This window comes from Stegodyphus dumicola, chromosome 10 (genome assembly GCF_044657685.1).
Source record: "Stegodyphus dumicola isolate Sdum_Otavi_A_Nest chromosome 10, ASM4465768v1".
Taxonomy (NCBI): domain Eukaryota; kingdom Metazoa; phylum Arthropoda; class Arachnida; order Araneae; family Eresidae; genus Stegodyphus; species Stegodyphus dumicola.
In genome coordinates, this window is record NC_140777.1 from 187,284,275 (window position 1) to 187,309,190 (window position 24,916).

The 24,916-nt window shown below is 36.4% G+C and overlaps 6 protein-coding genes, 2 non-coding genes and 2 pseudogenes across 8 annotated transcripts; 4 read left to right on the plus strand and 6 right to left on the minus strand.

The window, feature by feature from the left end:
* The first annotated feature begins 1,396 nt into the window (after window positions 1–1,396).
* LOC118180059 (histone H2A) lies at window positions 1,397–2,090 on the plus strand. The gene has a single exon (XM_035349208.2). It carries the CDS (start codon window positions 1,408–1,410, stop codon window positions 1,780–1,782), a length of 375 nt encoding a protein of 124 aa, XP_035205099.1. The 5' UTR covers window positions 1,397–1,407; the 3' UTR covers window positions 1,783–2,090.
* A 70-nt stretch (window positions 2,091–2,160) lies between these two features.
* LOC146995249 (histone H3) lies at window positions 2,161–2,821 on the minus strand. Its single transcript, XM_085826013.1, has one exon. It carries the CDS (start codon window positions 2,770–2,772, stop codon window positions 2,362–2,364), a length of 411 nt encoding a protein of 136 aa, XP_085682139.1. The 5' UTR covers window positions 2,773–2,821; the 3' UTR covers window positions 2,161–2,361.
* Window positions 2,822–2,972: 151 nt separating this feature from the next.
* On the plus strand, window positions 2,973–3,638 carry LOC118180648 (histone H1-III pseudogene; annotated as a pseudogene).
* Window positions 3,639–3,759: 121 nt separating this feature from the next.
* LOC118180653 (histone H4) lies at window positions 3,760–4,393 on the minus strand. The gene has a single exon (XM_035349718.2). It carries the CDS (start codon window positions 4,328–4,330, stop codon window positions 4,019–4,021), a length of 312 nt encoding a protein of 103 aa, XP_035205609.1. The 5' UTR covers window positions 4,331–4,393; the 3' UTR covers window positions 3,760–4,018.
* Window positions 4,394–5,151: 758 nt separating this feature from the next.
* Window positions 5,152–5,270, minus strand: LOC118180064 (5S ribosomal RNA). Its single transcript, XR_004756578.1, has one exon. It is a non-coding gene; the product is annotated as a 5S ribosomal RNA (ribosomal RNA).
* A 5,385-nt stretch (window positions 5,271–10,655) lies between these two features.
* LOC118180558 (histone H2A) lies at window positions 10,656–11,349 on the plus strand. Its single transcript, XM_085826018.1, has one exon. It carries the CDS (start codon window positions 10,667–10,669, stop codon window positions 11,039–11,041), a length of 375 nt encoding a protein of 124 aa, XP_085682144.1. The 5' UTR covers window positions 10,656–10,666; the 3' UTR covers window positions 11,042–11,349.
* Window positions 11,350–11,419: 70 nt separating this feature from the next.
* LOC118180555 (histone H3) lies at window positions 11,420–12,080 on the minus strand. Its single transcript, XM_085826014.1, has one exon. It carries the CDS (start codon window positions 12,029–12,031, stop codon window positions 11,621–11,623), a length of 411 nt encoding a protein of 136 aa, XP_085682140.1. The 5' UTR covers window positions 12,032–12,080; the 3' UTR covers window positions 11,420–11,620.
* A 151-nt stretch (window positions 12,081–12,231) lies between these two features.
* LOC118180557 (histone H1-III pseudogene) lies at window positions 12,232–12,897 on the plus strand (annotated as a pseudogene).
* Window positions 12,898–13,018: 121 nt separating this feature from the next.
* LOC118180564 (histone H4) lies at window positions 13,019–13,649 on the minus strand. The gene has a single exon (XM_035349637.2). The coding sequence runs from the start codon at window positions 13,587–13,589 to the stop codon at window positions 13,278–13,280; it is 312 nt and encodes a 103-aa protein (XP_035205528.1). The 5' UTR covers window positions 13,590–13,649; the 3' UTR covers window positions 13,019–13,277.
* Window positions 13,650–24,262: 10,613 nt separating this feature from the next.
* On the minus strand, window positions 24,263–24,381 carry LOC118180566 (5S ribosomal RNA). Its single transcript, XR_004756686.1, has one exon. It is a non-coding gene; the product is annotated as a 5S ribosomal RNA (ribosomal RNA).
* Window positions 24,382–24,916: the final 535 nt, after the last annotated feature.

The window sequence follows — 24,916 nt, forward strand, 5'->3', positions numbered from 1 at the left end:
AATTGGCTAATGCATTGACAGGATTACTTAAAATTTATGAATTATTAATTTCAGTATCTGATCTTTGTCAACATTTAGTTCTAAATTACTTACTTTCCGTCTTTACTGATAATTTTTCAGCAGCTAAATGCACGAAAATACTAGGCATGTGTGATATGAATTGAAGAACTACCAAGTTCAGTCAAGTAATCAGTGTACACACACATCACAAACTTAACAATATTTATTCAATGAATACTACTTCACTGTTCCGAAAAATAGAGTTCAATAAATTAACTGAGAAATAAATTTAAGAGATTTCATATAACCAAATTTTGCCAAACTACCTCAGTGCAAGGCAAAAAATATAGGCAATTGAAGAAAATGGAAAACAACAACAACAAAAAAAAAAAAAAAAAAAAGGAGATTGCATTATGTTTTCTTTTCTAAAGCTCAATAACTGTTAAAAATGTCAAGAAATCAACTACGTTTTCGGTATGTACAGCACTTACAGCTTCTTTAGGGATTTTGTTGTAACTGAGAAGGGTTTGAAGTGGATGAGATGTTCTGGCGCCAGTGAGGAGTTCCCCTGACTGGCTAATAGGTAGATTTCGCTTCGGGTATCTTGGATGCAACCGGGATAGAACACTAAATTGGAATTAAGGAGTTCTTAAATTCTCTTTTGGTTCACAATATATTCATTCTTGTGCAGATTTTTCTACAGCACTTGTGCTTACCTATTCTGGCGAAGAAATGTTGACCGTGTACTGTGTACCTTTTATACATTCATATTATTTAATTTTTTTTTTTTTAAAGTAAGTATATATACATTCAAGTAAGTATATATACATTTTTAATTTTTTTTTTCGTATACACAACTAGTTACTCACTCTACTTGTAGTAGAGTGCATATATAGGTAGTAGTGCATATATACAGTGAAACTATATGTACAGTAGTAGTAGTAATAGTACAGTAGTAGTACGAGTAGTATATACAGTGAAGTAGTAGGAGTGCATATATACAGTAGGAGTGCATATATACAGTGAAACTATATGCCAGAAGTTTGTATAATGAAGCATTTCGCTAGTTGAAAGAGAAGGAATAACCAGTAAAATTAAATGTATATAATATACATTAGTTTTAATAAGAATAATATTCTGTAATTATGAATACTTGGTCATGAAATGCTTTTACTCAGTACAGTAAAATTTGATATAACAGGTTTAAATAATTTAGAGAAGAATCAAGAGGAATGACAATTCATGTTTCAACGATGAGTACGTAACAAATATTGCGAGGCTGCGATTCTATTCGGATTCAAAACTCGGGATCTGATTGGCCAGACATAATAAGTACAGAGTTGATAAAAATGTCTGTCCAGGACCGTCGCCAGTCATTATTTCGTATACTCCACAAATAATATCGTCATGTCTGGTCGTGGAAAAGGTGGCAAAGTAAAGGGGAAGAGCAAGACTCGGTCCAGTCGTGCTGGTCTTCAGTTTCCTGTAGGTCGTATCCATCGTCTTCTGCGAAAGGGAAATTATGCAGAAAGAGTTGGTGCTGGAGCTCCAGTGTATCTTGCTGCAGTTTTAGAATATTTGGCAGCTGAGGTTCTTGAGTTGGCCGGTAATGCTGCTAGAGATAACAAGAAGACCAGAATAATTCCAAGACATCTGCAGCTGGCCATCAGAAACGACGAGGAGTTGAATAAATTACTCTCTGGCGTCACAATTGCACAAGGTGGAGTTCTACCCAATATCCAGGCTGTTCTACTTCCCAAAAAAACCGAAAAGAAAGCATAATTCCTACTTCCCCTAACGCTTCAAAAAAAAAAAGGCCCTTTTAAGGGCCAGAAAATGTACGAAGAAGAGAATGCTTAATTGCTTATACTGAAAATTGCAGCATACGTTGGTAAATCTTTTCCATACATATATTTCATTCAAAATTCGCACAAAGATGTGCTCCCAGGACACATTCGTATATATTTTCATGTACATTATAAAACATTAACTCATGGGACTCGGAAAGAACGGCTAATGCTAAACTATAGGTGAAGGGAGTTTAAGGCGCATCTGAGAAGTGGCGCCATCTTGCTGTATACATTTGTACTGAAAAGTGGTTCTATTCTTAACTTTCGTAAGTTATTACAACGCATAGTTCGGTGTTTTAAGCCCCTCTTCAGAAATTACAAATAATTTAATTAGATGGAATAATTGCTATCACAATAGATTTTTATTTAAAAGAATGATGTAATGTAAAGTAAAACAAATTAATATAAAAAAAAAGACGGAATACATGACAGCAATTATATTGAATCTTATTAAATTATTTGTATGGCCCTGAAAAGGGCCTTTTTTCTTTACTTTGAACAAATTATGATTTTAAGCTCTCTCTCCTCGAATTCGACGGGCCAGCTGAATGTCTTTGGGCATGATGGTGACTCTCTTGGCGTGAATAGCGCACAAGTTGGTATCTTCGAACAATCCTACGAGGTAAGCTTCGCTGGCTTCCTGAAGAGCCATAACTGCTGAGCTCTGAAATCGGAGATCGGTCTTAAAATCTTGAGCAATTTCTCTAACTAAGCGCTGGAAAGGCAATTTACGGATAAGTAATTCCGTTGATTTCTGATAACGACGAATTTCTCTCAAAGCAACAGTACCTGGTCTGTAACGATGAGGTTTTTTAACACCTCCGGTTGCTGGTGCGCTTTTACGTGCAGCTTTGGTGGCCAGCTGCTTCCTAGGAGCTTTACCTCCGGTACTTTTCCTTGCAGTCTGCTTAGTACGAGCCATATCGAGAGGTCACGATTTCGTTAAAACGAGAAAATGTGCCCGCGAAATTTAGACCTGGCCTATTTATCAATTTTATTTCCAATCACGTGACTAAGGAGACCTATTGCAGACGAAAGATTTCTAAGCGCCACCTAGCATTATTGTATAACATTAATGTAACTCAGAAATTTGATTCATTTCTCTGCAAAACTGTGAGCGAGATGGCTGAAGAAACTGCTACTGTTTCCGCTACCCCTGTGGCTGCTACGCCAAAAAAGGCGAAGAAAAGTCCGAGTAAGAAACCGAAAGCGCTGCCGTCGCATCCTAAGGTTTCAGCAATGGTCGTGGAGGCTATTTCTAGTTTGAAGGAACGCGGTGGCTCATCTCTGCAAGCTATTAAGAAGCATATTGCATCACATCACAAGGTAGATATTGACCGTTTGACACCTTTCATCAAGAAGTACTTGAAGAGTGCTGTGGCGGGTGGAAACCTGGTTCAGACAAAAGGTAAAGGAGCTACAGGTTCATTTAAAGTTAGCGCATCCGGTCAGAAAGGTAAAGAGTCAGGAAAGCAGGAAAAAAAGCCGAAGAAAGCAGCTGCATCATCAGCCAAGAAAGCTAAACCAGCTGCTAAGAAGCCAGCTAAGGCTAAAGAAGAGAAAAAGAAACCTGCCACTAAGAAAGTTAGTGTAAAAAAGGCGAGTAAAGCAAAAAGTCCTAAGAAAGCTGTAAAGGCAGCGAAGCCTAAGCCTCCAAAAGCAAAAAAACTTAAAGCTGCTAAAAAGGCGACACCAAAGAAAAGCAAGAAGTAAGGGATTGTGTACTATAATGTACAAATGAAAAAAAAAAAGGCTCTTTTCAGAGCCATACAAATTTTAAAAAAGAAATGCCTTTATTGCTTCTGAAGAAGAGAGTCCTATGTGTGACCACTCTATATATTGATACTTTTTTTCAAAGATTTAAATTGAGAATTTTTTTAAAGTTTAAAATGTTGTAATCTGGTTACGTGCTTTAAAATTTTAAATTATACGTCTTTTTTTTAATTTAGAGACATAAAAGCAATTAAATTTATTGTGTTAGAATTCAGATACATAAAAAGAACATTTAATGCTAATTTTAATTTGAAATGTGACTCAAGAGAAAAGCATGAGGTGAAATTATATGACAGCAATAAAGGCATTTCTAAATTTAAGATTTGTATGGCCCTGAAAAGGGCCTTTTTTTTTTTTTTTTTTTAAAGAGCAGGGTGTGGGGAAAGTAAAGGTCTCTAACCACCAAATCCGTAGAGTGTACGTCCCTGTCTCTTTAACGCATAAACGACATCCATGGCAGTGACAGTTTTCCTTTTTGCATGCTCAGTATAGGTAACTGCATCTCGAATAACATTTTCCAAGAAAACTTTAAGTACTCCTCTTGTCTCCTCATAGATGAGGCCCGAGATACGCTTTACACCGCCACGTCTTGCCAAACGCCTAATTGCTGGTTTGGTGATTCCTTGGATGTTATCTCTTAACACTTTGCGATGCCTTTTTGCACCCCCTTTGCCAAGACCTTTACCACCTTTTCCACGGCCAGACATTTTCTGCTAGGTAAAATTCTACGAATGTAACTTTCAAGAATAAATTCAGATATACTGCCGTCGACCCCAGACGCACGCATTTTTATGCTTTTTGTCACGTGACGAAATTAGTGTCTGTTCGACCAATAAGAAGAAATTATTAGGAGGGTGATAGAATTACAAACAATTAATGTCATTTCCATCCCTGTCTATGCTCCCTAGAATATTTTCCTAGTTCTTTTAACAGTTTTCTATAATACTTACGGTATTATAATCCAAAAGAGTTCTGAAGTACATGAAATTTTATTCCTGCAGGATGAACTAACTCCGCCCACACAACAGGGGAAAAAAAATTAATAATCATAGAATATATTAAAATTTCGGTCGTTGTCGAAGCCCTAGAGAAAGCTACTCAAACACTGTGTTGATTAATAATTAAGGAATTTGAGTTCACTACACAGATATTAAAATATTGTATATTTAAGTAGAGACAAAATATGAAATACCGCTGTCATCGTAAATGTAGCATGTGTAACTACGTGGTATTTAATATAAAGGCAATGCCAATGTTATTTACATCTACGTTATTATATACTTATATTAGGGGAAGAGGTATCATAAAGTAAGGTTCTTCCCTTTTTTTATTTTAAGAATTTTTAATATACAGTCAAGAACTTTCAGTTTTATTTATATTTACCTTATTTTCTGCACAATATACAAGCTTGCATTTCTTCAATTGTAATATAGTACAGGTTTCCTATAATATAAAGACAAAAAAAAAAAGTATTTTAAATGATAATTATTACTAAGGGAGCATAAAAATTTGCAAGGGGACAAAAAAGTGTCAACAGCACGCGGTGTTCCCAGGTGGTCACCCTCCCAAGTACTGACCGCGCCCGATGCTGCTTGACTTCGGTGATCGGACGAGAACCGGTACTTTCAGCATGGTATGGCCGTTGACGCTTACAAATAGCGAAATAAACAATATGTAAGTAACCCAAAATTCGAAGTTTTAGAGTATTACTTCATTTTGTGCACGTCTGTCATATACTTTTATCAATAAGAGGGGTTTTATCCGTCATAAGTACTTCCCATTGGAAAAGAGATTTCCCCCCCCCCAAGGGAAGAACAAGTAAAAAAAAATCAATAAATTAGAAATTTTAAAAAATGTGGCTCAAAACTATAATCCAGAATATCAGTAATATGAAATTGTAATAATAATTTGTATATATATGTATTATAATGAACCTTTTCTCTCCAAGATAGGCTGTATTAGAACGTTTCTCATTGGATGGAAATGAAAAGAATGAAATTCAATAAATATGCTGCATCCAATGTGCACTTCAGTTCATTCGAAGACTGTTAAAAATGCCTCCTCAAGCATCTGGGAAAGCTGTAAAGAAGGCCGGAAAGGCACAGAAAGCTGTCCGAGCTGGTGACAAGAAAAAGAGGAAGAAGCGCAGGAAGGAATCTTTCGCTATTTACATCTACAAAGTTTTGAAACAAGTTCACCCTGACACTGGCATCTCGAGTAAGGCTATGTCTATCATGAATTCATTCGTTAATGACATCTTCGAAAGAATTGCAGCTGAATCTTCTCGCTTAGCTCATTACAACAAGAGGAGTACTATCACTAGCCGAGAAATACAAACTGCAGTACGTCTATTGTTGCCTGGTGAACTGGCAAAACATGCTGTTTCGGAAGGAACCAAAGCTGTCACCAAGTACACCAGCTCTAAGTAAATTTTCAAAGCTTTCCCCATCAAAAAAGGCCCTTTTCAGGGCCAGAATATGATAAAGGTTAGCTGTTACCTGCTTATCCTTAAATCACTCATTGTTCAATTTATAATTTCATATTGGCATTTTTAAAATTAATTCACACTCTTTGCAAAAGAAATTGATCATATATATTTCAGCTCTACAAGTCATCATCTTTATCCTCATTGCTCTGCATCTAATTTCTTATCTTCAAAATGAGGATCTAATACACACACAATAACCGAATAAGGAAAAATTGTACTTTAGCAGTTAGTCCCAGCTCACTTATATACACACTGCTTTCCGGAAATCAGCCTTAATACATTTCAATGCAGGTGGTTTTTCATAAGTTTGCTATTTATCAAAATGTATGCATATCAGTGTCATAGTTTTCAGGTGTACGTATCACGAATGGTTTCACTAGCTCAGTCACAGCCTTTCTCCGAGTAACTGGAACGAAAACATTCAATGGTATGCAAAGCATAGCAAGTGCTGGCGGGACAGGAAACTGGCTAGCCTGCCCAGACGGGACAGTGGTTAGCGAAGCTAACTGCCGGGCCGGAAGGCCCGGGTTCGAATCCCAAAGGGGGGCAGGAAGGAAGGAAGGTAGGGGGCGGGGTGGGGATATCATCTGGATGAAATTGCTTCTCCGCAAATAAATCATATTTTTTTAATTAAAAAAAATTAATTAAATATTTAAAAAATTCAGCTTTTGCCGGTTTATAAATAATAAACTATGATGCATCACAAAATGCTATCTTTTTGTCACTGCTTTGCTTTCATAAATCCTCGCATGTTTCGCAAACGGTTTGACCACAGCCTTTCTCCGAGCCTATCGAAAGAATACATTCAACAAAGGTAAGATATAAGGAACATTTCTTTCTCTTCGTGGCCACATTTATAATTTATAGACTTATTTTTCACATTTGCCGCATTAGAAAATACAGTCGTTTCCTCAGTTTCAGAACATATCATTTCCTTCGTTGCCACATTTATAATTTGTGGACTTACTTGTCGCATTAGAAAATACATTCATCTCCTCATCGACTTCAAAAACTTTTCATTCACTTCGCTATCGCATTAGAAAATACAGTCGTTTCCTCAGTTTTTCATTGATTCTACAACTTAATACAAATGTGACATTTCTGAAACCATTTTTCATTAAAAAAACCATATTTAAACATTTTTATTGATTAAAAATACATATTTTGACAACATTTCATACCACGAACATTGAAATTTCATGCCACAAATCCGATATTTCATCCCACAAACAATAAAAAAAGAAACCGCACTAAAAATACATATTTTAACAACATACAAATAGGTCACATTTCATTTCTTCTCTCTCTCTAAAGTGGTTCTGCTGTGAACCCATCCAATAGCAAAAAACATCAATCAATAAAAATTGCAAGTTGCAGTTTTCATTGATTCAGTTGCAGTTTTTCATTGATTCTAGAACTTAGTACAAATGTGACATTTCTGAAACCATTTTTCATTAAAAAAACCATATTTAAACATTTTTATTGATTAAAAATACATATTTTGACAACATTTATTTCATGCCGCAAATCCGATATTTCATACCACAAACAATAAAAAAAGAAACAGCCTCTAAAAATACATATTTTAACAACATACAAATAGGTCACATTTCATTTTTTCTCTCTCTCTAAAGTGGTTCTGCTGTGAACCCATCCAATAGCAAAAAACATCAATCAATAACAATTGCAAGAAATTGGGTAATATTCACTAAACACTGCACGCATTCTGGGAACTGTGAGATGATTCCATCTGCTTTTAAATGAGCTTTTTTTGAGATGTTTGATTAAATGAGCTTTTGAGTAAATTCTTCAAATATTCTAATTATTACTCAAATGAGAACCGATAATGATCACATCAATGAATCATCCTGCTGAATCCGCTCAGAACATGCATTCTGAGTTTCATTTCAGTAATGCAGTTTATCCATATCCATAACATTTATCTTTCATGATGCAGTTTTCATTTCAGTAATGCAGTTTATCCATAACATTTATCTTTCATGATGCATACCAAGCGTTTCAAAATTACAGTTTTATCTTTCAACATGCATACCTTCAAAGACATTGATGCACTATCAAATAAATACAAAATTTTTCATATACACAGCAAAGTATTCACATGTACATACATAGTAAAGTATTCAGGGTTTTCATATACATCGTAAATACGAAGTATACAAATAAAGATGACATCAAATAAATATTTTTAACATAAAAAAAATATTGAATACAAATACATAGAATACAAATGAAATACAAATACATAGCACATACGCAGTAAAGTCTGTCTGACATGAAGATGCACTATATTAAGTGGAAGACTTCACAAAGCATTTAGAATTATGGGATATTATTTTTTTCACAAAACAATTATTATTATAAACAATAAACATTTACACAACAGGAAAAAAAAATTACAAGACATTTCATACGAAAAACCTGGTCAGGCAAAACATAAACAATGAACACTAAGAAGGAAAAAATTGTTTGGCAAATTGCTTTCATCATACAAATATTCATATTACTTATAGACAGCTATTAATATTCATATTACTTATTACAAATTGAAAATATAATCTTAAATGAACTTACCTTCCAATAAAAACTATATTTAGTTCAATATCCTACATTTGGTTGAATTAAAACATAAAACATCACATGCACCATCTTGCTACACCTGTATGACCTGATCTGACCACTTTATCAGCTGAGGGGTCACTTCAGGACAATAGCATTGTTTTGAGGAATGAATTCTATTGGATGTTTCCCACCCACAAACATATATTGAGGGATGTTGTATTTCAATAGCTGTTTATAGACAGTGTAAGTGGCAACAGTTTTATTTCCTCACTAAATGCCAACAGAGAGTGATGATTACAGTGCATTCCTGCAATATGTTTTTATTCTGTGTTATATTATGTGTGACTTGATTTAGTGTAGAAATAAAATGTATAAAACCTTTTGTTTGTCTTTTTTTTTCCAACATTTATTTTCAATGAAAGACAGCCATACCTATAGCAACTTACTTGGATAGTTATTTATGTTTAAAGAATTTAAATATATATATGCAGATTTGCTGCAGCACAGCATTTCTTCTAATCAGTAGGGGTATAGCTTCTCTGAAAAGTTATTGTTTTAACATTTAGTAAATTGGCTAATGCATTGACAGGATTACTTAAAATTTATGAATTATTAATTTCAGTATCTGATCTTTGTCAACATTTAGTTCTAAATTACTTACTTTCCGTCTTTACTGATAATTTTTCAGCAGCTAAATGCACGAAAATACTAGGCATGTGTGATATGAATTGAAGAACTACCAAGTTCAGTCAAGTAATCAGTGTACACACACATCACAAACTTAACAATATTTATTCAATGAATACTACTTCACTGTTCCGAAAAATAGAGTTCAATAAATTAACTGAGAAATAAATTTAAGAGATTTCATATAACCAAATTTTGCCAAACTACCTCAGTGCAAGGCAAAAAATATAGGCAATTGAAGAAAATGGAAAACAACAACAACAAAAAAAAAAAAAAAAAAAAGGAGATTGCATTATGTTTTCTTTTCTAAAGCTCAATAACTGTTAAAAATGTCAAGAAATCAACTACGTTTTCGGTATGTACAGCACTTACAGCTTCTTTAGGGATTTTGTTGTAACTGAGAAGGGTTTGAAGTGGATGAGATGTTCTGGCGCCAGTGAGGAGTTCCCCTGACTGGCTAATAGGTAGATTTCGCTTCGGGTATCTTGGATGCAACCGGGATAGAACACTAAATTGGAATTAAGGAGTTCTTAAATTCTCTTTTGGTTCACAATATATTCATTCTTGTGCAGATTTTTCTACAGCACTTGTGCTTACCTATTCTGGCGAAGAAATGTTGACCGTGTACTGTGTACCTTTTATACATTCATATTATTTAATTTTTTTTTTTTTAAAGTAAGTATATATACATTCAAGTAAGTATATATACATTTTTAATTTTTTTTTTCGTATACACAACTAGTTACTCACTCTACTTGTAGTAGAGTGCATATATAGGTAGTAGTGCATATATACAGTGAAACTATATGTACAGTAGTAGTAGTAATAGTACAGTAGTAGTACGAGTAGTATATACAGTGAAGTAGTAGGAGTGCATATATACAGTAGGAGTGCATATATACAGTGAAACTATATGCCAGAAGTTTGTATAATGAAGCATTTCGCTAGTTGAAAGAGAAGGAATAACCAGTAAAATTAAATGTATATAATATACATTAGTTTTAATAAGAATAATATTCTGTAATTATGAATACTTGGTCATGAAATGCTTTTACTCAGTACAGTAAAATTTGATATAACAGGTTTAAATAATTTAGAGAAGAATCAAGAGGAATGACAATTCATGTTTCAACGATGAGTACGTAACAAATATTGCGAGGCTGCGATTCTATTCGGATTCAAAACTCGGGATCTGATTGGCCAGACATAATAAGTACAGAGTTGATAAAAATGTCTGTCCAGGACCGTCGCCAGTCATTATTTCGTATACTCCACAAATAATATCGTCATGTCTGGTCGTGGAAAAGGTGGCAAAGTAAAGGGGAAGAGCAAGACTCGGTCCAGTCGTGCTGGTCTTCAGTTTCCTGTAGGTCGTATCCATCGTCTTCTGCGAAAGGGAAATTATGCAGAAAGAGTTGGTGCTGGAGCTCCAGTGTATCTTGCTGCAGTTTTAGAATATTTGGCAGCTGAGGTTCTTGAGTTGGCCGGTAATGCTGCTAGAGATAACAAGAAGACCAGAATAATTCCAAGACATCTGCAGCTGGCCATCAGAAACGACGAGGAGTTGAATAAATTACTCTCTGGCGTCACAATTGCACAAGGTGGAGTTCTACCCAATATCCAGGCTGTTCTACTTCCCAAAAAAACCGAAAAGAAAGCATAATTCCTACTTCCCCTAACGCTTCAAAAAAAAAAAGGCCCTTTTAAGGGCCAGAAAATGTACGAAGAAGAGAATGCTTAATTGCTTATACTGAAAATTGCAGCATACGTTGGTAAATCTTTTCCATACATATATTTCATTCAAAATTCGCACAAAGATGTGCTCCCAGGACACATTCGTATATATTTTCATGTACATTATAAAACATTAACTCATGGGACTCGGAAAGAACGGCTAATGCTAAACTATAGGTGAAGGGAGTTTAAGGCGCATCTGAGAAGTGGCGCCATCTTGCTGTATACATTTGTACTGAAAAGTGGTTCTATTCTTAACTTTCGTAAGTTATTACAACGCATAGTTCGGTGTTTTAAGCCCCTCTTCAGAAATTACAAATAATTTAATTAGATGGAATAATTGCTATCACAATAGATTTTTATTTAAAAGAATGATGTAATGTAAAGTAAAACAAATTAATATAAAAAAAAAGACGGAATACATGACAGCAATTATATTGAATCTTATTAAATTATTTGTATGGCCCTGAAAAGGGCCTTTTTTCTTTACTTTGAACAAATTATGATTTTAAGCTCTCTCTCCTCGAATTCGACGGGCCAGCTGAATGTCTTTGGGCATGATGGTGACTCTCTTGGCGTGAATAGCGCACAAGTTGGTATCTTCGAACAATCCTACGAGGTAAGCTTCGCTGGCTTCCTGAAGAGCCATAACTGCTGAGCTCTGAAATCGGAGATCGGTCTTAAAATCTTGAGCAATTTCTCTAACTAAGCGCTGGAAAGGCAATTTACGGATAAGTAATTCCGTTGATTTCTGATAACGACGAATTTCTCTCAAAGCAACAGTACCTGGTCTGTAACGATGAGGTTTTTTAACACCTCCGGTTGCTGGTGCGCTTTTACGTGCAGCTTTGGTGGCCAGCTGCTTCCTAGGAGCTTTACCTCCGGTACTTTTCCTTGCAGTCTGCTTAGTACGAGCCATATCGAGAGGTCACGATTTCGTTAAAACGAGAAAATGTGCCCGCGAAATTTAGACCTGGCCTATTTATCAATTTTATTTCCAATCACGTGACTAAGGAGACCTATTGCAGACGAAAGATTTCTAAGCGCCACCTAGCATTATTGTATAACATTAATGTAACTCAGAAATTTGATTCATTTCTCTGCAAAACTGTGAGCGAGATGGCTGAAGAAACTGCTACTGTTTCCGCTACCCCTGTGGCTGCTACGCCAAAAAAGGCGAAGAAAAGTCCGAGTAAGAAACCGAAAGCGCTGCCGTCGCATCCTAAGGTTTCAGCAATGGTCGTGGAGGCTATTTCTAGTTTGAAGGAACGCGGTGGCTCATCTCTGCAAGCTATTAAGAAGCATATTGCATCACATCACAAGGTAGATATTGACCGTTTGACACCTTTCATCAAGAAGTACTTGAAGAGTGCTGTGGCGGGTGGAAACCTGGTTCAGACAAAAGGTAAAGGAGCTACAGGTTCATTTAAAGTTAGCGCATCCGGTCAGAAAGGTAAAGAGTCAGGAAAGCAGGAAAAAAAGCCGAAGAAAGCAGCTGCATCATCAGCCAAGAAAGCTAAACCAGCTGCTAAGAAGCCAGCTAAGGCTAAAGAAGAGAAAAAGAAACCTGCCACTAAGAAAGTTAGTGTAAAAAAGGCGAGTAAAGCAAAAAGTCCTAAGAAAGCTGTAAAGGCAGCGAAGCCTAAGCCTCCAAAAGCAAAAAAACTTAAAGCTGCTAAAAAGGCGACACCAAAGAAAAGCAAGAAGTAAGGGATTGTGTACTATAATGTACAAATGAAAAAAAAAAAGGCTCTTTTCAGAGCCATACAAATTTTAAAAAAGAAATGCCTTTATTGCTTCTGAAGAAGAGAGTCCTATGTGTGACCACTCTATATATTGATACTTTTTTTCAAAGATTTAAATTGAGAATTTTTTTAAAGTTTAAAATGTTGTAATCTGGTTACGTGCTTTAAAATTTTAAATTATACGTCTTTTTTTTAATTTAGAGACATAAAAGCAATTAAATTTATTGTGTTAGAATTCAGATACATAAAAAGAACATTTAATGCTAATTTTAATTTGAAATGTGACTCAAGAGAAAAGCATGAGGTGAAATTATATGACAGCAATAAAGGCATTTCTAAATTTAAGATTTGTATGGCCCTGAAAAGGGCCTTTTTTTTTTTTTTTTTTTAAAGAGCAGGGTGTGGGGAAAGTAAAGGTCTCTAACCACCAAATCCGTAGAGTGTACGTCCCTGTCTCTTTAACGCATAAACGACATCCATGGCAGTGACAGTTTTCCTTTTTGCATGCTCAGTATAGGTAACTGCATCTCGAATAACATTTTCCAAGAAAACTTTAAGTACTCCTCTTGTCTCCTCATAGATGAGGCCCGAGATACGCTTTACACCGCCACGTCTTGCCAAACGCCTAATTGCTGGTTTGGTGATTCCTTGGATGTTATCTCTTAACACTTTGCGATGCCTTTTTGCACCCCCTTTGCCAAGACCTTTACCACCTTTTCCACGGCCAGACATTTTCTGCTAGGTAAAATTCTACGAATGTAACTTTCAAGAATAAATTCAGATATACTGCCGTCGACCGTATCCGTATCCGTATCATAGGCCTAGTGACTAGTATACGGCCCTGAGAAGGGCCTTTACTAGTATATGATTATCGTACCCTTATTTAGGGGATCCTGTGAAGTTTATTTCATCCGCTTAATATGCGGAAGGTGCGTGCCTGACGCAATTCGATGAATCTGGACATCGTAGTGAAGAATAAGCAATTTGATGGCATACAAGGCATGTGAGAGAACTGGCGTGGGGTGGAGGCAATAACAAAGGGGTGGCAGTGGCATTTAGCGTAGGGTATCTCTCTGAACTAGGATTGAGCAGAGGTCATGTGACCTGAACATTGCATAGTGAATTTGGTAAAGTTGCGTGTTCATAGTAAATGCAGATAAATAGTACATGGTGCAATAATTGAGGTAATAGATCATGAAAATTCTTGAGTAATAAGGTGAAAAAGTAAACATAAATAACGTAAGAAAATAATGCAAAGTCGATATGTACAAAAATTTTTCCCATTGGTCCGTGTGGGTCACGTGACCTGACTTGCTGTGAATTTTTGCAGCGAATAAAAAACATGTACATTTTCAAATAGTAAACTTGGTTAAATAAGGATTAAATAGTGCATAAGAAATGAAGAATAATAAAATGAGGTATATACAAAATTGTACAGAGAGCTACCAATTTGGGTCGTGGAATATGTTTCTTGGGCGTCTATGGCGCTGGATTTCAGTATAGTTGTAGTTATTTAAGCTTCTAATGATGTCGTCTTGGTGGTTGTCGCAGTTGCTATGGAAGTTATGACTATTGCGTAGGATTTCTGAGTTGATTGGTTTAATATTGAGGTCTCTGTGGATTACGTTGTTTCGGACGAACCATGGAGCTCCTGTAATGATTCTTAAAATCTTGTTTTGTAAGGTTTGTAGGATATTTCTATTGCTTTTAGCTGTAGAGGCCCATGCAGGAGATGCGTAGAGAATAATTGGTCTAATCGCTTGAATGTAGATGATTTTCTTAGTAGTGAGACTTAGATGTGAATTTTTGCTCATTAGGGCGAATATTGCCATGAAGGCTTTAAAGGCTTTATTTCTAGTGATGATGATATGCTGGCGGAAGGTGAGTCTGGCATCAAGATTAACTCCTAGGTAATTAATATTGTTTCCAATGGGGAGATCCTGGTTATTAATTTGAATATTTCCAATATTGTTTCTAAGCTTGTGCTTCCGGAAATAGATTAGAGATGATTTGGTAGTATTGATTTTGAGTTTCCAAGCTCTGTACCATTGGGCTATTGTGTTAATATGATTTTGGAGGTTTTTTCTGGCTGTCTGTGGATTTCTGGATTTACTGAGGAAGGCAGTATCGTCGGCATAGCAGGCTGTAAGGATATTGTCGTTAACTGGCATATCGTTTACGTAGATATTAAATAAAATTGGAGAAAGAATAGATCCTTGAGCAAGACCCGCGCTGGTGGTTTGATTAGGAGAGAGGAGGTTATTTATTTTAACTTGGAAGGTGCGATTGTAGAGAAAATTTTTGATGAGGAGGATGAGGCCTGGATTGAACTGGTAGTTAATCATTTTGATAAGAAGGCCGTCGAACCAAACACGATCGAAGGCCTTTTCGATGTCTAGGAAAATGCCTGCAGTGGTCTGTTTTTTATTGAAACCGTCGCTAATGAATTCTATAATCCTGGTGATTTGGTGGGTGGTGGAGTAACCTGGGCGGAATCCAAATTGATTTTGATTTAGTATTCTATGGCTGGTGAGGTGAGATTTTAATCTGTTGACAATAATACGTTCATAAAGCTTTCCAAGTGCGGGAAGTAGAGAGATGGGCCTGTAGTTTAAGGTAGATGAAGGGTCTTTTCCAGGTTTTTTGAGGACGAAAATTATAGCATGTTTCCAGGAATTTGGGAAGTAGTTGAAGCGAAGGCAGGCATTAAAGATATTAGTAATCATAACAATAATTTTCTTAGGGAGTCTTTTAAGGGCGGCGTTTGAGATTTCATCGTATCCTGCAGCTTTTCTGATGTTTAAGTTATTAATGAGGTTCTGGACTTCTCCTGGGCTTGTAGGACTGTTGGAGCTATTGATATTATCTATGATATAATTCTGGACGTGCAGCTTGACTTGGATATCGTTGTGGTTGGGGTAAGAGTTGTTGGAAAATTGAGTTTTGAAGTTATCGGCGAAGAGCGCCGCGATATCTGCAGCATTAGTTAAAATTTGGTTGTTATTCTTTATCGGGCCAATGTTATCAGGTTTTCTTCTAATTGCTTTTGCTATTTTCCAGACCGAATGGTCAGTATGAGAAAGGTTAGTTACGAAATTTCTCCATGCATCGTCTTTATAGGTTTTCATCAGGCTTTTGAGCTCTTTGTGGCATCTATTGTATCTGTTTTTGTCGCGGGGATCTTGTGAGCGTTGGTATTGCTTCCTGAGACGATTCTTTTCGTGGATTTTATTCTTGATATTAAGGGGAAGGGAGATTTTGTCTTCTTGAATAATTATTTTGGAGCTTGCAAGTGTGGATTTAATATTAAGAGTGAGAAGTGCAACAGCATTTTCAATATCATTTCTGGTGGAGAGAGGTGGAGAAGCAGATATAGTGCTATTTTTCATTTTAATTTCGAAGAGATTCCAGTTGATTTTGCTGCGGAGGGGAGGTAAGCCATGTTTTAGTCCATACATTGTGAATCTGAGGGGTAAGTGGTCGGATGAGAGGTTGTTATCTGCATAAATGTAAGGGCTTTGGCTGATATTATGCGTAATTACTATGTCGAGGACGTCTGGGAGTCCGTGCAGATTTATTGGGTAGTAAGTGGGTTCACAGGGTGCAGAGATTATGATATTGCTGGATTGCATATAATTGTTGAGTATGGCTCCGTTACTATTTATGACATTACTGTTCCAATTTGGATGCTTGCTATTTAAGTCGCCTGCTATGATTGTAGGGAAACCAAGGTTAAGTATAGAGTCCAGGTCGCTGGTTAATAAGGTGGTATTTGGAGATTTGTAGGTCGAGACTATGAGGATATCTGTGTTATTGCTATGTAGTATGCAGCCGCAGGCTTCTATGCTTTGGAGTGCAGGTAGAGGGTAGGTAATACAATTTAAATATTTATTGGCGGCAATGAGGACACCTCCTCCTCTGTTGTGGAGTCGGTCACTTCTAAAAATATCGTAATTTGGGAGTTTGAAGGAGTCTGTTGGTTTTAGGTGAGTTTCATTGAGAAGGATGATATCAATGCTGTTGGTGGCAATGTAATTCTTGAGTTCAATGAGCTGTCGTTTAATTCCATTACTGTTGAAAACCATGAATTTTGCATGATTAATATGATTACTTCCTGAAGTTGGGTTAATGCGGGTTGTATTATACATTTTGATGTTCAAAAGCCTGTAACGCCTCTAGGGCAATTTCTAATCTGTTGGAGGAATCCTTAGAAGTTTTATATTTCCTATATATAGTATGTAGTTTTTGGATAAAGCTTTTAAATTCTTCAAAAGAGTCTTCTGCTGGGTCCTGGTTATTTTTAAAATTGATAGATTCTTGTGGTGTGGGCTTTGGAGTGCCTGCCGTTATTTTTGCATAAGATAGAGCGGGGTTGATTCTGCTTCCTGATTGGCTGGGAGTGGTGAGGCTATTTTTGCTTTTTATGGTGGGAATTTGAGTTTCTTTATTCTTCTCTGTTTTATTGAGAGGGTTTTCTGGGCAGTTTTTGTCACATGAAGCATGGGTGCCTCCGCAGAGGACACATTTAGGCAGAAGATTTTTCCCTTTATCGGGGCATTCGAACGATTGATGCTCGCCAGTACATCTTAGGCATCTAGGCTTATTATGGCAGGCCCGCTGGGTGTGCCCGAAACGCTGACATTGGAAGCATTGTACGGGGCCCCCTCTTCCTCTGTATGTGACTATGCGCACTTTCATGTCCATAAGATATTTTAGTTCGTACATGCGTTTACCATCTGGGTTGTTAGGGGCTTCAATGTAGTACATGGGGAGGGGGGTGGGAATGCCATCCCGCATCCGGACCATTCTATTTATTTTATTTATTGGGATTTTACTTTCTATAAGGGCTTCTTTAATTTCCTCTTCGGTGAAATCAGTATCTAATCCCTTGAGGACGCCTTTTATGGTTTTCTCTGAATTTAAAAGGAAGGTATGGTATGATATTTCTTGTTTATTTAAATAATCCTGGATTTTTTTGTAATCTTCTGGTTCCGCAACTTTAATGACAAAGTTTTCGCCTTCAATTTTTCCTTCTAGTTTGGATATTTTCATTTGTTCCTTAAATATTTTTCTGCATTCTTTCCAATTGAATTTTTGGGTAATTACAAAAGGAGGTATTCTATTTGCAGTTTTGGTGGGTTTTATGAATTGTTGGTCATTCGTTATAGTTTCAGAGACACCAGAGTTTTGGTTGTTGTCTAAATTTTGGTCTGTGCTTAAGGCGCTGAATTTATTTGAAAGTTGGGTGGGAGGAAGAGTATTGTCTATACTTTCTGCTGAATTTTTTCTTGCTCGTTTTCGCGGAAAAGCGAATTCATTAGATTGGTTGGTTTCTATTTTATTTTTATCATTTTGGCATATGTCGGCTATTTGCTGTGTGATAATTATTTGGTATCTATTTTCCAATGTGCCTAGTTCTTGCTCTTTACTATGAAGAGCTGTCAGATCGGTGTCTGACTGAGAATCAAGGTTGTTAGCCTTTAAAAAGGCTATTTCTGTTTTTAGTGCAGTGATAGCATTAATTAAATATCCGAGTTCAGAGAGATCTTGGTCATTTAAACTAGCCATGTCGTCAACAATGAGAACTGAAGAAGAGTTGAATAACTGTCTACTGTCACAATAGGATGTCGCTGCGTTAAAGAACCAAAGACATACTTACTTATCATTCAAGTAGAGAAGGGGGAAGCTAAGAAAATTCGATCCTGCCTCTAAGAGTTCAGTGGATCGAATGACTGCCGTCGACCCCATATCCATATCCATATCCATATCCTGATCCTAGCTGATTGGTATTCGGCCCTAAAAAGGGCCTTTACCAATACATATTTATCATACCCTGATAAGGGCTCCAAATAAAAACATATCCATCTAAAGATGGTTTTCTTGAGATTATGGCATAAGTGGCGCCATCCTTTGGCGGTTGTGTGAAAAATTTTTGCAATGGCATAAGTGAAAGGCATAGTTGAAAAACAAATGATGAAATGGCATAAAGTTGGCATATAATTGGAGTTGGCATAATTAGAGACTATGGCATAAATGAAGACTTGATTGTAAAGCAATAATGGCAGTTTGAATATTATGGCATGAAGATGCGATGCGGCGTGCGTGCTTCTCTCTTGGAAGTTCGCGGCTGAATGATGTGATGGGCGGTCGGATCCTTTTATGAGAGTAGTAGCATTCGTTGCGATTGGTCAATTTTGCACTTTGGAAACGGTAATTAATCTCAACAGTAGAGTTCATAGTTCATTGGTAAATAGGTAAATCTTGATTAAATACGAGTTAAATAATTGAAATAAAATAAAATATATACAAAATGTAAATCTACCAGTTTCCATCGTGAAAAATGTTTCGCGGTCTTTTGTGTTTTTGAATAAGAGTGTTATCATAGTTGTTGAGTTGTTGGATATTTTCATTAGGATGACTATTGCAGCGGGAGAAGAAGTTATGGCTGTGTTTGAGAATTTCGCTGTCTAAAGGCTTGATATTTAGGTCTCTATGGATTGCCGAGTTGCGTACATACCATGGTGCGTCTATTAAGATTCTAAGTAATTTGTTTTGCATTCTTTGCAATGATTGACGATTATTTCTAGAAGTGGCTGCCCAGGCCGGTGCTGCGTAAAGAAAAATAGGGCGGATAGCTTGTAGATAAATGATACGTTTTGTATTTAGATTTAATGTAGAATTCCTTCCTATTAATGCGTATATGGCCATGAATGCCTGATAGGCTTTGTTCCGAATATTGTTGATATGGTTGCGGAAAGTTAGTCGATAATCGATGTAAACTCCTAGGTACTTGATTATATTAGTTCTTGGGATATTCTGTCCTTCAATTTGTATGTTTCCGATGTCTTTTTTAATTATTGTTCTTCTGAAGTAAATGAGTGCAGATTTGGAGGTATTAATTTTAATTTTCCATGCTCTAAAATATTGTGCTATTGTATTGATGCGGTCTTGGAGATTATTTCTAGCGTGAATAGGATTCATAGACTTGCTGAGGAGTGCAGTGTCGTCTGCATAGCTTGCAATAATTGTTTTGGTGCAAGGAGGGATATCATTGATATAAAGGCTGAAGAGAATTGGCGAGATGACCGAACCTTGAGCTACACCTGCTTTTGAAATTCTGGTGGAAGAAAGGATATTTTTAATTCGAACTTGAAAAGAACGATTTCGTAGGAAATTAGAAAGAAGAATTATAAGGCTGGGTCTAAAGTTGTAGTTGATGAGTTTGATCAGCAATCCATCAATCCAAACCTTGTCAAAAGCTTTTTCGATGTCGAGGAATATACCAGCTACGGTTTCATTTTTATTGAAACTTTCGCCGATATATTCCACGATGCGTGAGACTTGATGAGTAGTTGAATAGCCTGGTCTGAATCCGAATTGATTATTGTTGAGAATATTGTTAGAAAAAACATAGGTTTTGATTCTTTCAGCAAGGATTTTTTCAAAAATTTTTCCTATTGTAGGTAGCAGGGAGATTGGTCTATAGCTTGAAGGTTCAGCTAGGTTTTTCCCGGGTTTTTTGAGTACGAAGATGATGGCATGTTTCCATACATCAGGGAAGTAATTATTCCTCAGGCAAGCGTTGAAGATATTAGTAATTAAAACTATTGTTTTGGAGGGAAGATTCTTTAATGCTTTGTTAGAAATTTGGTCGTAACCAGTGGCTTTCTTGATATTTAGATGTTTAATGATGGATTGAACTTCTCTGGGGCTGGTAGGGGGGTTGAAGTTCCTAGAGTTTTCTTGGATAAAACTATTTACATGATTTGAGATATTGCAATCGTTTGGACAGGGGTAGAGGTTGTTGGAGAATTGATCTTCATAGTTATCTGCAAAGATTTCAGCAATTTCTTCTGGTTTATTGATGATAGAGTTATTAATTTTGATAGGTCCAATGCTATTGTTGGTATGTTTGAGCGCCTTGGCGATGCGCCAGACAGAGTGGTCGTCGTGTGAAAGGCTTTGCACAAAGTTTTTCCAGGCTTGGTCCGTATATTCACGGATGATTTTCTTAAGTTCTTTATGGCATTTGTTGAAGTTCCTTCTATCGTTAGGGTGTTGGGTCCGTTGCGCTATTTTCCTGAGTCTGTTTTTATCCCTGATTTTTTGTCTGATATGGAGAGGAAGGGTGATTGTGTCTTCTTTTTTGTGCATTTTAGAATTATTAATAGCATTATGGATTTGATTGTTGAGGTGGTTGATCGCTTCGTTAATATCTGAGGTGTTGCTGAGGTTGGGAGCCGCATTCACATTTTTCTGCATAATATATTTAAAGTTGCTCCAGTTTATTTTGGTTTTTAAAGGAGGTAATCCATGCTTTAGCCCATAAAGGGTAAAGTGAAGAGGTAAATGATCTGATGAAAGATCATTTGCTACGTATACAAAAGGAGCTTGAGGTATTTGATAGGTAATGATAATATCTAAGATATCTGGTCTTCCACGTAGATTTGTGGGAATATAAGTAGGTTCATTCGGTGCATAGATATTGATTTGGCTATTAAGGAGGTAATTATTAAGGATGATTCCGTTTGCGTTAGTGGTTGAACTGTTCCAGTTTGGATGTTTACAGTTGAAATCGCCTGACATGATGGTGGGATAGCCTAGGTTGAAGATATTATTGAGATCCGTGATATTAAGCAGGTTGTTAGGTGGTTTGTAGATAGAGACTATTAAATAATTAATGTTGTTGCTTTTTATAATGCAGCCGCAAGCTTCAATGCTTTGGAGTGGAGGAAGAGTGGCTGGGTAACAATTTAAATATTTTTTTGTAGCAATAAGAGTGCCTCCGCCTCTGTTATGCAGTCGATCAGATCGGAATACATCGTAGTTGGGGAGTTTGATATTGTCTGTTGCTTTAAGGTGAGTTTCGTTTAGAAGAAGAATATCAATGCTGTGGAGGATGAGGTAGTTTTTGATTTCTAAGAGTTGCCTTTTTAATCCATTGCAGTTGAAGGAAACAAATTTAGCATAGTTGATATGTCGATATATTGGTGATGTGCTATTTTGAGAATTAAACATTGTGTTTTTCGAAGACCTGTAGCGCCTTTAAGGCGATATCCAATTTAGAGTTTGAGTTGCTGGAATTCCTGTATTCTAAATAAAGGGTGTGTAGAGATTTAATGAAAACACTGAACTCTTCGAAAGATTTTTCTTCATTATTGTTGATATTTTTAATAGGAGTTTCTGAAAGAGGGCTTGTCGGGTTTTTTGACCCAGAGAGTATTGCGGCGTATGATTGGCTGTTGTATATTGGCTCTCTAATTTTTGATTGGTTGCTAGTACTGGTGGTTTTGATTTCAGTTATAGCACTTGGAATTATGGTTGATTCTTTGATATTTTTTAGTTTAGGATCTATTTTGTTAAGAGGGTGCTCCGGGCATTTTTTGTCGCAAGATGCATGTGAGCCTTGGCATAGTACGCATTGAGGCGTGAAGTTTTTTCCCTTATGCGGGCATTCAAAAGATTGATGTTGTTCTAAACATCTGACGCATCTTGGCGGGTTGTGGCATGCTTTTTGGGTATGCCCGTACCGTTGGCACTGGAAGCATTGTGTCGGTCCGGGCCTACCTTTATAAGGAACAATTCTGACCTTCATATCCATGAGGTATTTGATATCGAACATACGTTTGCCTGAGGGATTGTTAGGAGTTTCGATGTAATACATTGGAAGCTCTGTGGGGATTCCGTCGCGCATGCGCACCATGCGTATAACTTTAATGATAGGGATTTGTAATTTCTGAATTTCTTCTTTAATCTCTTCTATTGTGTAATTGGTAGAAAATCCTTTTAGTACTCCTTTCAATGCTTTATCCGAATGTAGAAGATAGGTGTGGTAAGGTATATGTTTGGTTTCAAGGTAATTTTGTGCTGCTTTGTAATCTTCTATGCTGGTAACTTTTATAACGAAGTTTTCACCTTCGAGTTTGGCTTCGAATTTTCCAAATTTGAGGGTTTCTATAAAATCTTTTCTGATTTCTTTCCAATTGATGTCCTGGGTTATGACAAGGGGTGGTATTTTGTTGGCCGTTTGTTGCGGTTGTTTGAAGGGTAATGAATTGTTTGAATCATTATTAGTATCGTTATCTTCCATATCTTGGTTATCTAAGTTTTGATCTATTGAGAGCGCGTCGAATTGATTTGAAAGTTGTGTTGGAGGGGTGTTGTCGTTAGAAAGATTTCGTGCTCTTTTTCTGGGAGCGGTCCAGGTATCATTATTGGTTTGACAAATCCTACTGATGGCTTCATATAATGAAGTTTCGTGTTTGGGCAATTCGGAAAATAATTTTGCTAATTCTGTGTTTAAATCATTTAGTTTCTTTATGTTTTCATCTGATGGTTTTTCATTGTTGGCATAGGTTAATAATTTGATTTCACGTTCTAATTCTAAACTTTTAGTAATCATTTGGCTAGCCCTAATTTTTTCATCATCTTTGTCCGTTTTCTTATTCATGGTCGATATTGAGGTTCCGGTCGGTGATTGAAGATAAATTTTGATCAAGCGAAAGTAGTAGTCACTGCCTATTCGAGCTGGCTGTCGTATGCGAGAGCAATAAGATACATACTTACGAAAAATTCAAGAAGCAAAGAGAGCGGAAAAATTCAACCTAGTCCCTAGGGGCTCAGCGGCTGAATGTCGAATAAAAGTCGACCCCAGACGCACGCATTTTTATGCTTTTTGTCACGTGACGAAATTAGTGTCTGTTCGACCAATAAGAAGAAATTATTAGGAGGGTGATAGAATTACAAACAATTAATGTCATTTCCATCCCTGTCTATGCTCCCTAGAATATTTTCCTAGTTCTTTTAACAGTTTTCTATAATACTTACGGTATTATAATCCAAAAGAGTTCTGAAGTACATGAAATTTTATTCCTGCAGGATGAACTAACTCCGCCCACACAACAGGGGAAAAAAAATTAATAATCATAGAATATATTAAAATTTCGGTCGTTGTCGAAGCCCTAGAGAAAGCTACTCAAACACTGTGTTGATTAATAATTAAGGAATTTGAGTTCACTACACAGATATTAAAATATTGTATATTTAAGTAGAGACAAAATATGAAATACCGCTGTCATCGTAAATGTAGCATGTGTAACTACGTGGTATTTAATATAAAGGCAATGCCAATGTTATTTACATCTACGTTATTATATACTTATATTAGGGGAAGAGGTATCATAAAGTAAGGTTCTTCCCTTTTTTTATTTTAAGAATTTTTAATATACAGTCAAGAACTTTCAGTTTTATTTATATTTACCTTATTTTCTGCACAATATACAAGCTTGCATTTCTTCAATTGTAATATAGTACAGGTTTCCTATAATATAAAGACAAAAAAAAAAAGTATTTTAAATGATAATTATTACTAAGGGAGCATAAAAATTTGCAAGGGGACAAAAAAGTGTCAACAGCACGCGGTGTTCCCAGGTGGTCACCCTCCCAAGTACTGACCGCGCCCGATGCTGCTTGACTTCGGTGATCGGACGAGAACCGGTACTTTCAGCATGGTATGGCCGTTGACGCTTACAAATAGCGAAATAAACAATATGTAAGTAACCCAAAATTCGAAGTTTTAGAGTATTACTTCATTTTGTGCACGTCTGTCATATACTTTTATCAATAAGAGGGGTTTTATCCGTCATAAGTACTTCCCATTGGAAAAGAGATTTCCCCCCCCCCAAGGGAAGAACAAGTAAAAAAAAATCAATAAATTAGAAATTTTAAAAAATGTGGCTCAAAACTATAATCCAGAATATCAGTAATATGAAATTGTAATAATAATTTGTATATATATGTATTATAATGAACCTTTTCTCTCCAAGATAGGCTGTATTAGAACGTTTCTCATTGGATGGAAATGAAAAGAATGAAATTCAATAAATATGCTGCATCCAATGTGCACTTCAGTTCATTCGAAGACTGTTAAAAATGCCTCCTCAAGCATCTGGGAAAGCTGTAAAGAAGGCCGGAAAGGCACAGAAAGCTGTCCGAGCTGGTGACAAGAAAAAGAGGAAGAAGCGCAGGAAGGAATCTTTCGCTATTTACATCTACAAAGT

Excerpts from the sequence above, each read along its gene's own strand:
- LOC118180059 (XM_035349208.2), top strand. The coding sequence starts at position 1,408 with ATGTCTGGTCGTGGAAAAGGTGGCAAAGTAAAGGGGAAGAGCAAGACT.
- LOC146995249 (XM_085826013.1), bottom strand. The coding sequence starts at position 2,772 with ATGGCTCGTACTAAGCAGACTGCAAGGAAAAGTACCGGAGGTAAAGCT.
- LOC118180653 (XM_035349718.2), bottom strand. The coding sequence starts at position 4,330 with ATGTCTGGCCGTGGAAAAGGTGGTAAAGGTCTTGGCAAAGGGGGTGCA.
- LOC118180558 (XM_085826018.1), top strand. The coding sequence starts at position 10,667 with ATGTCTGGTCGTGGAAAAGGTGGCAAAGTAAAGGGGAAGAGCAAGACT.
- LOC118180555 (XM_085826014.1), bottom strand. The coding sequence starts at position 12,031 with ATGGCTCGTACTAAGCAGACTGCAAGGAAAAGTACCGGAGGTAAAGCT.
- LOC118180564 (XM_035349637.2), bottom strand. The coding sequence starts at position 13,589 with ATGTCTGGCCGTGGAAAAGGTGGTAAAGGTCTTGGCAAAGGGGGTGCA.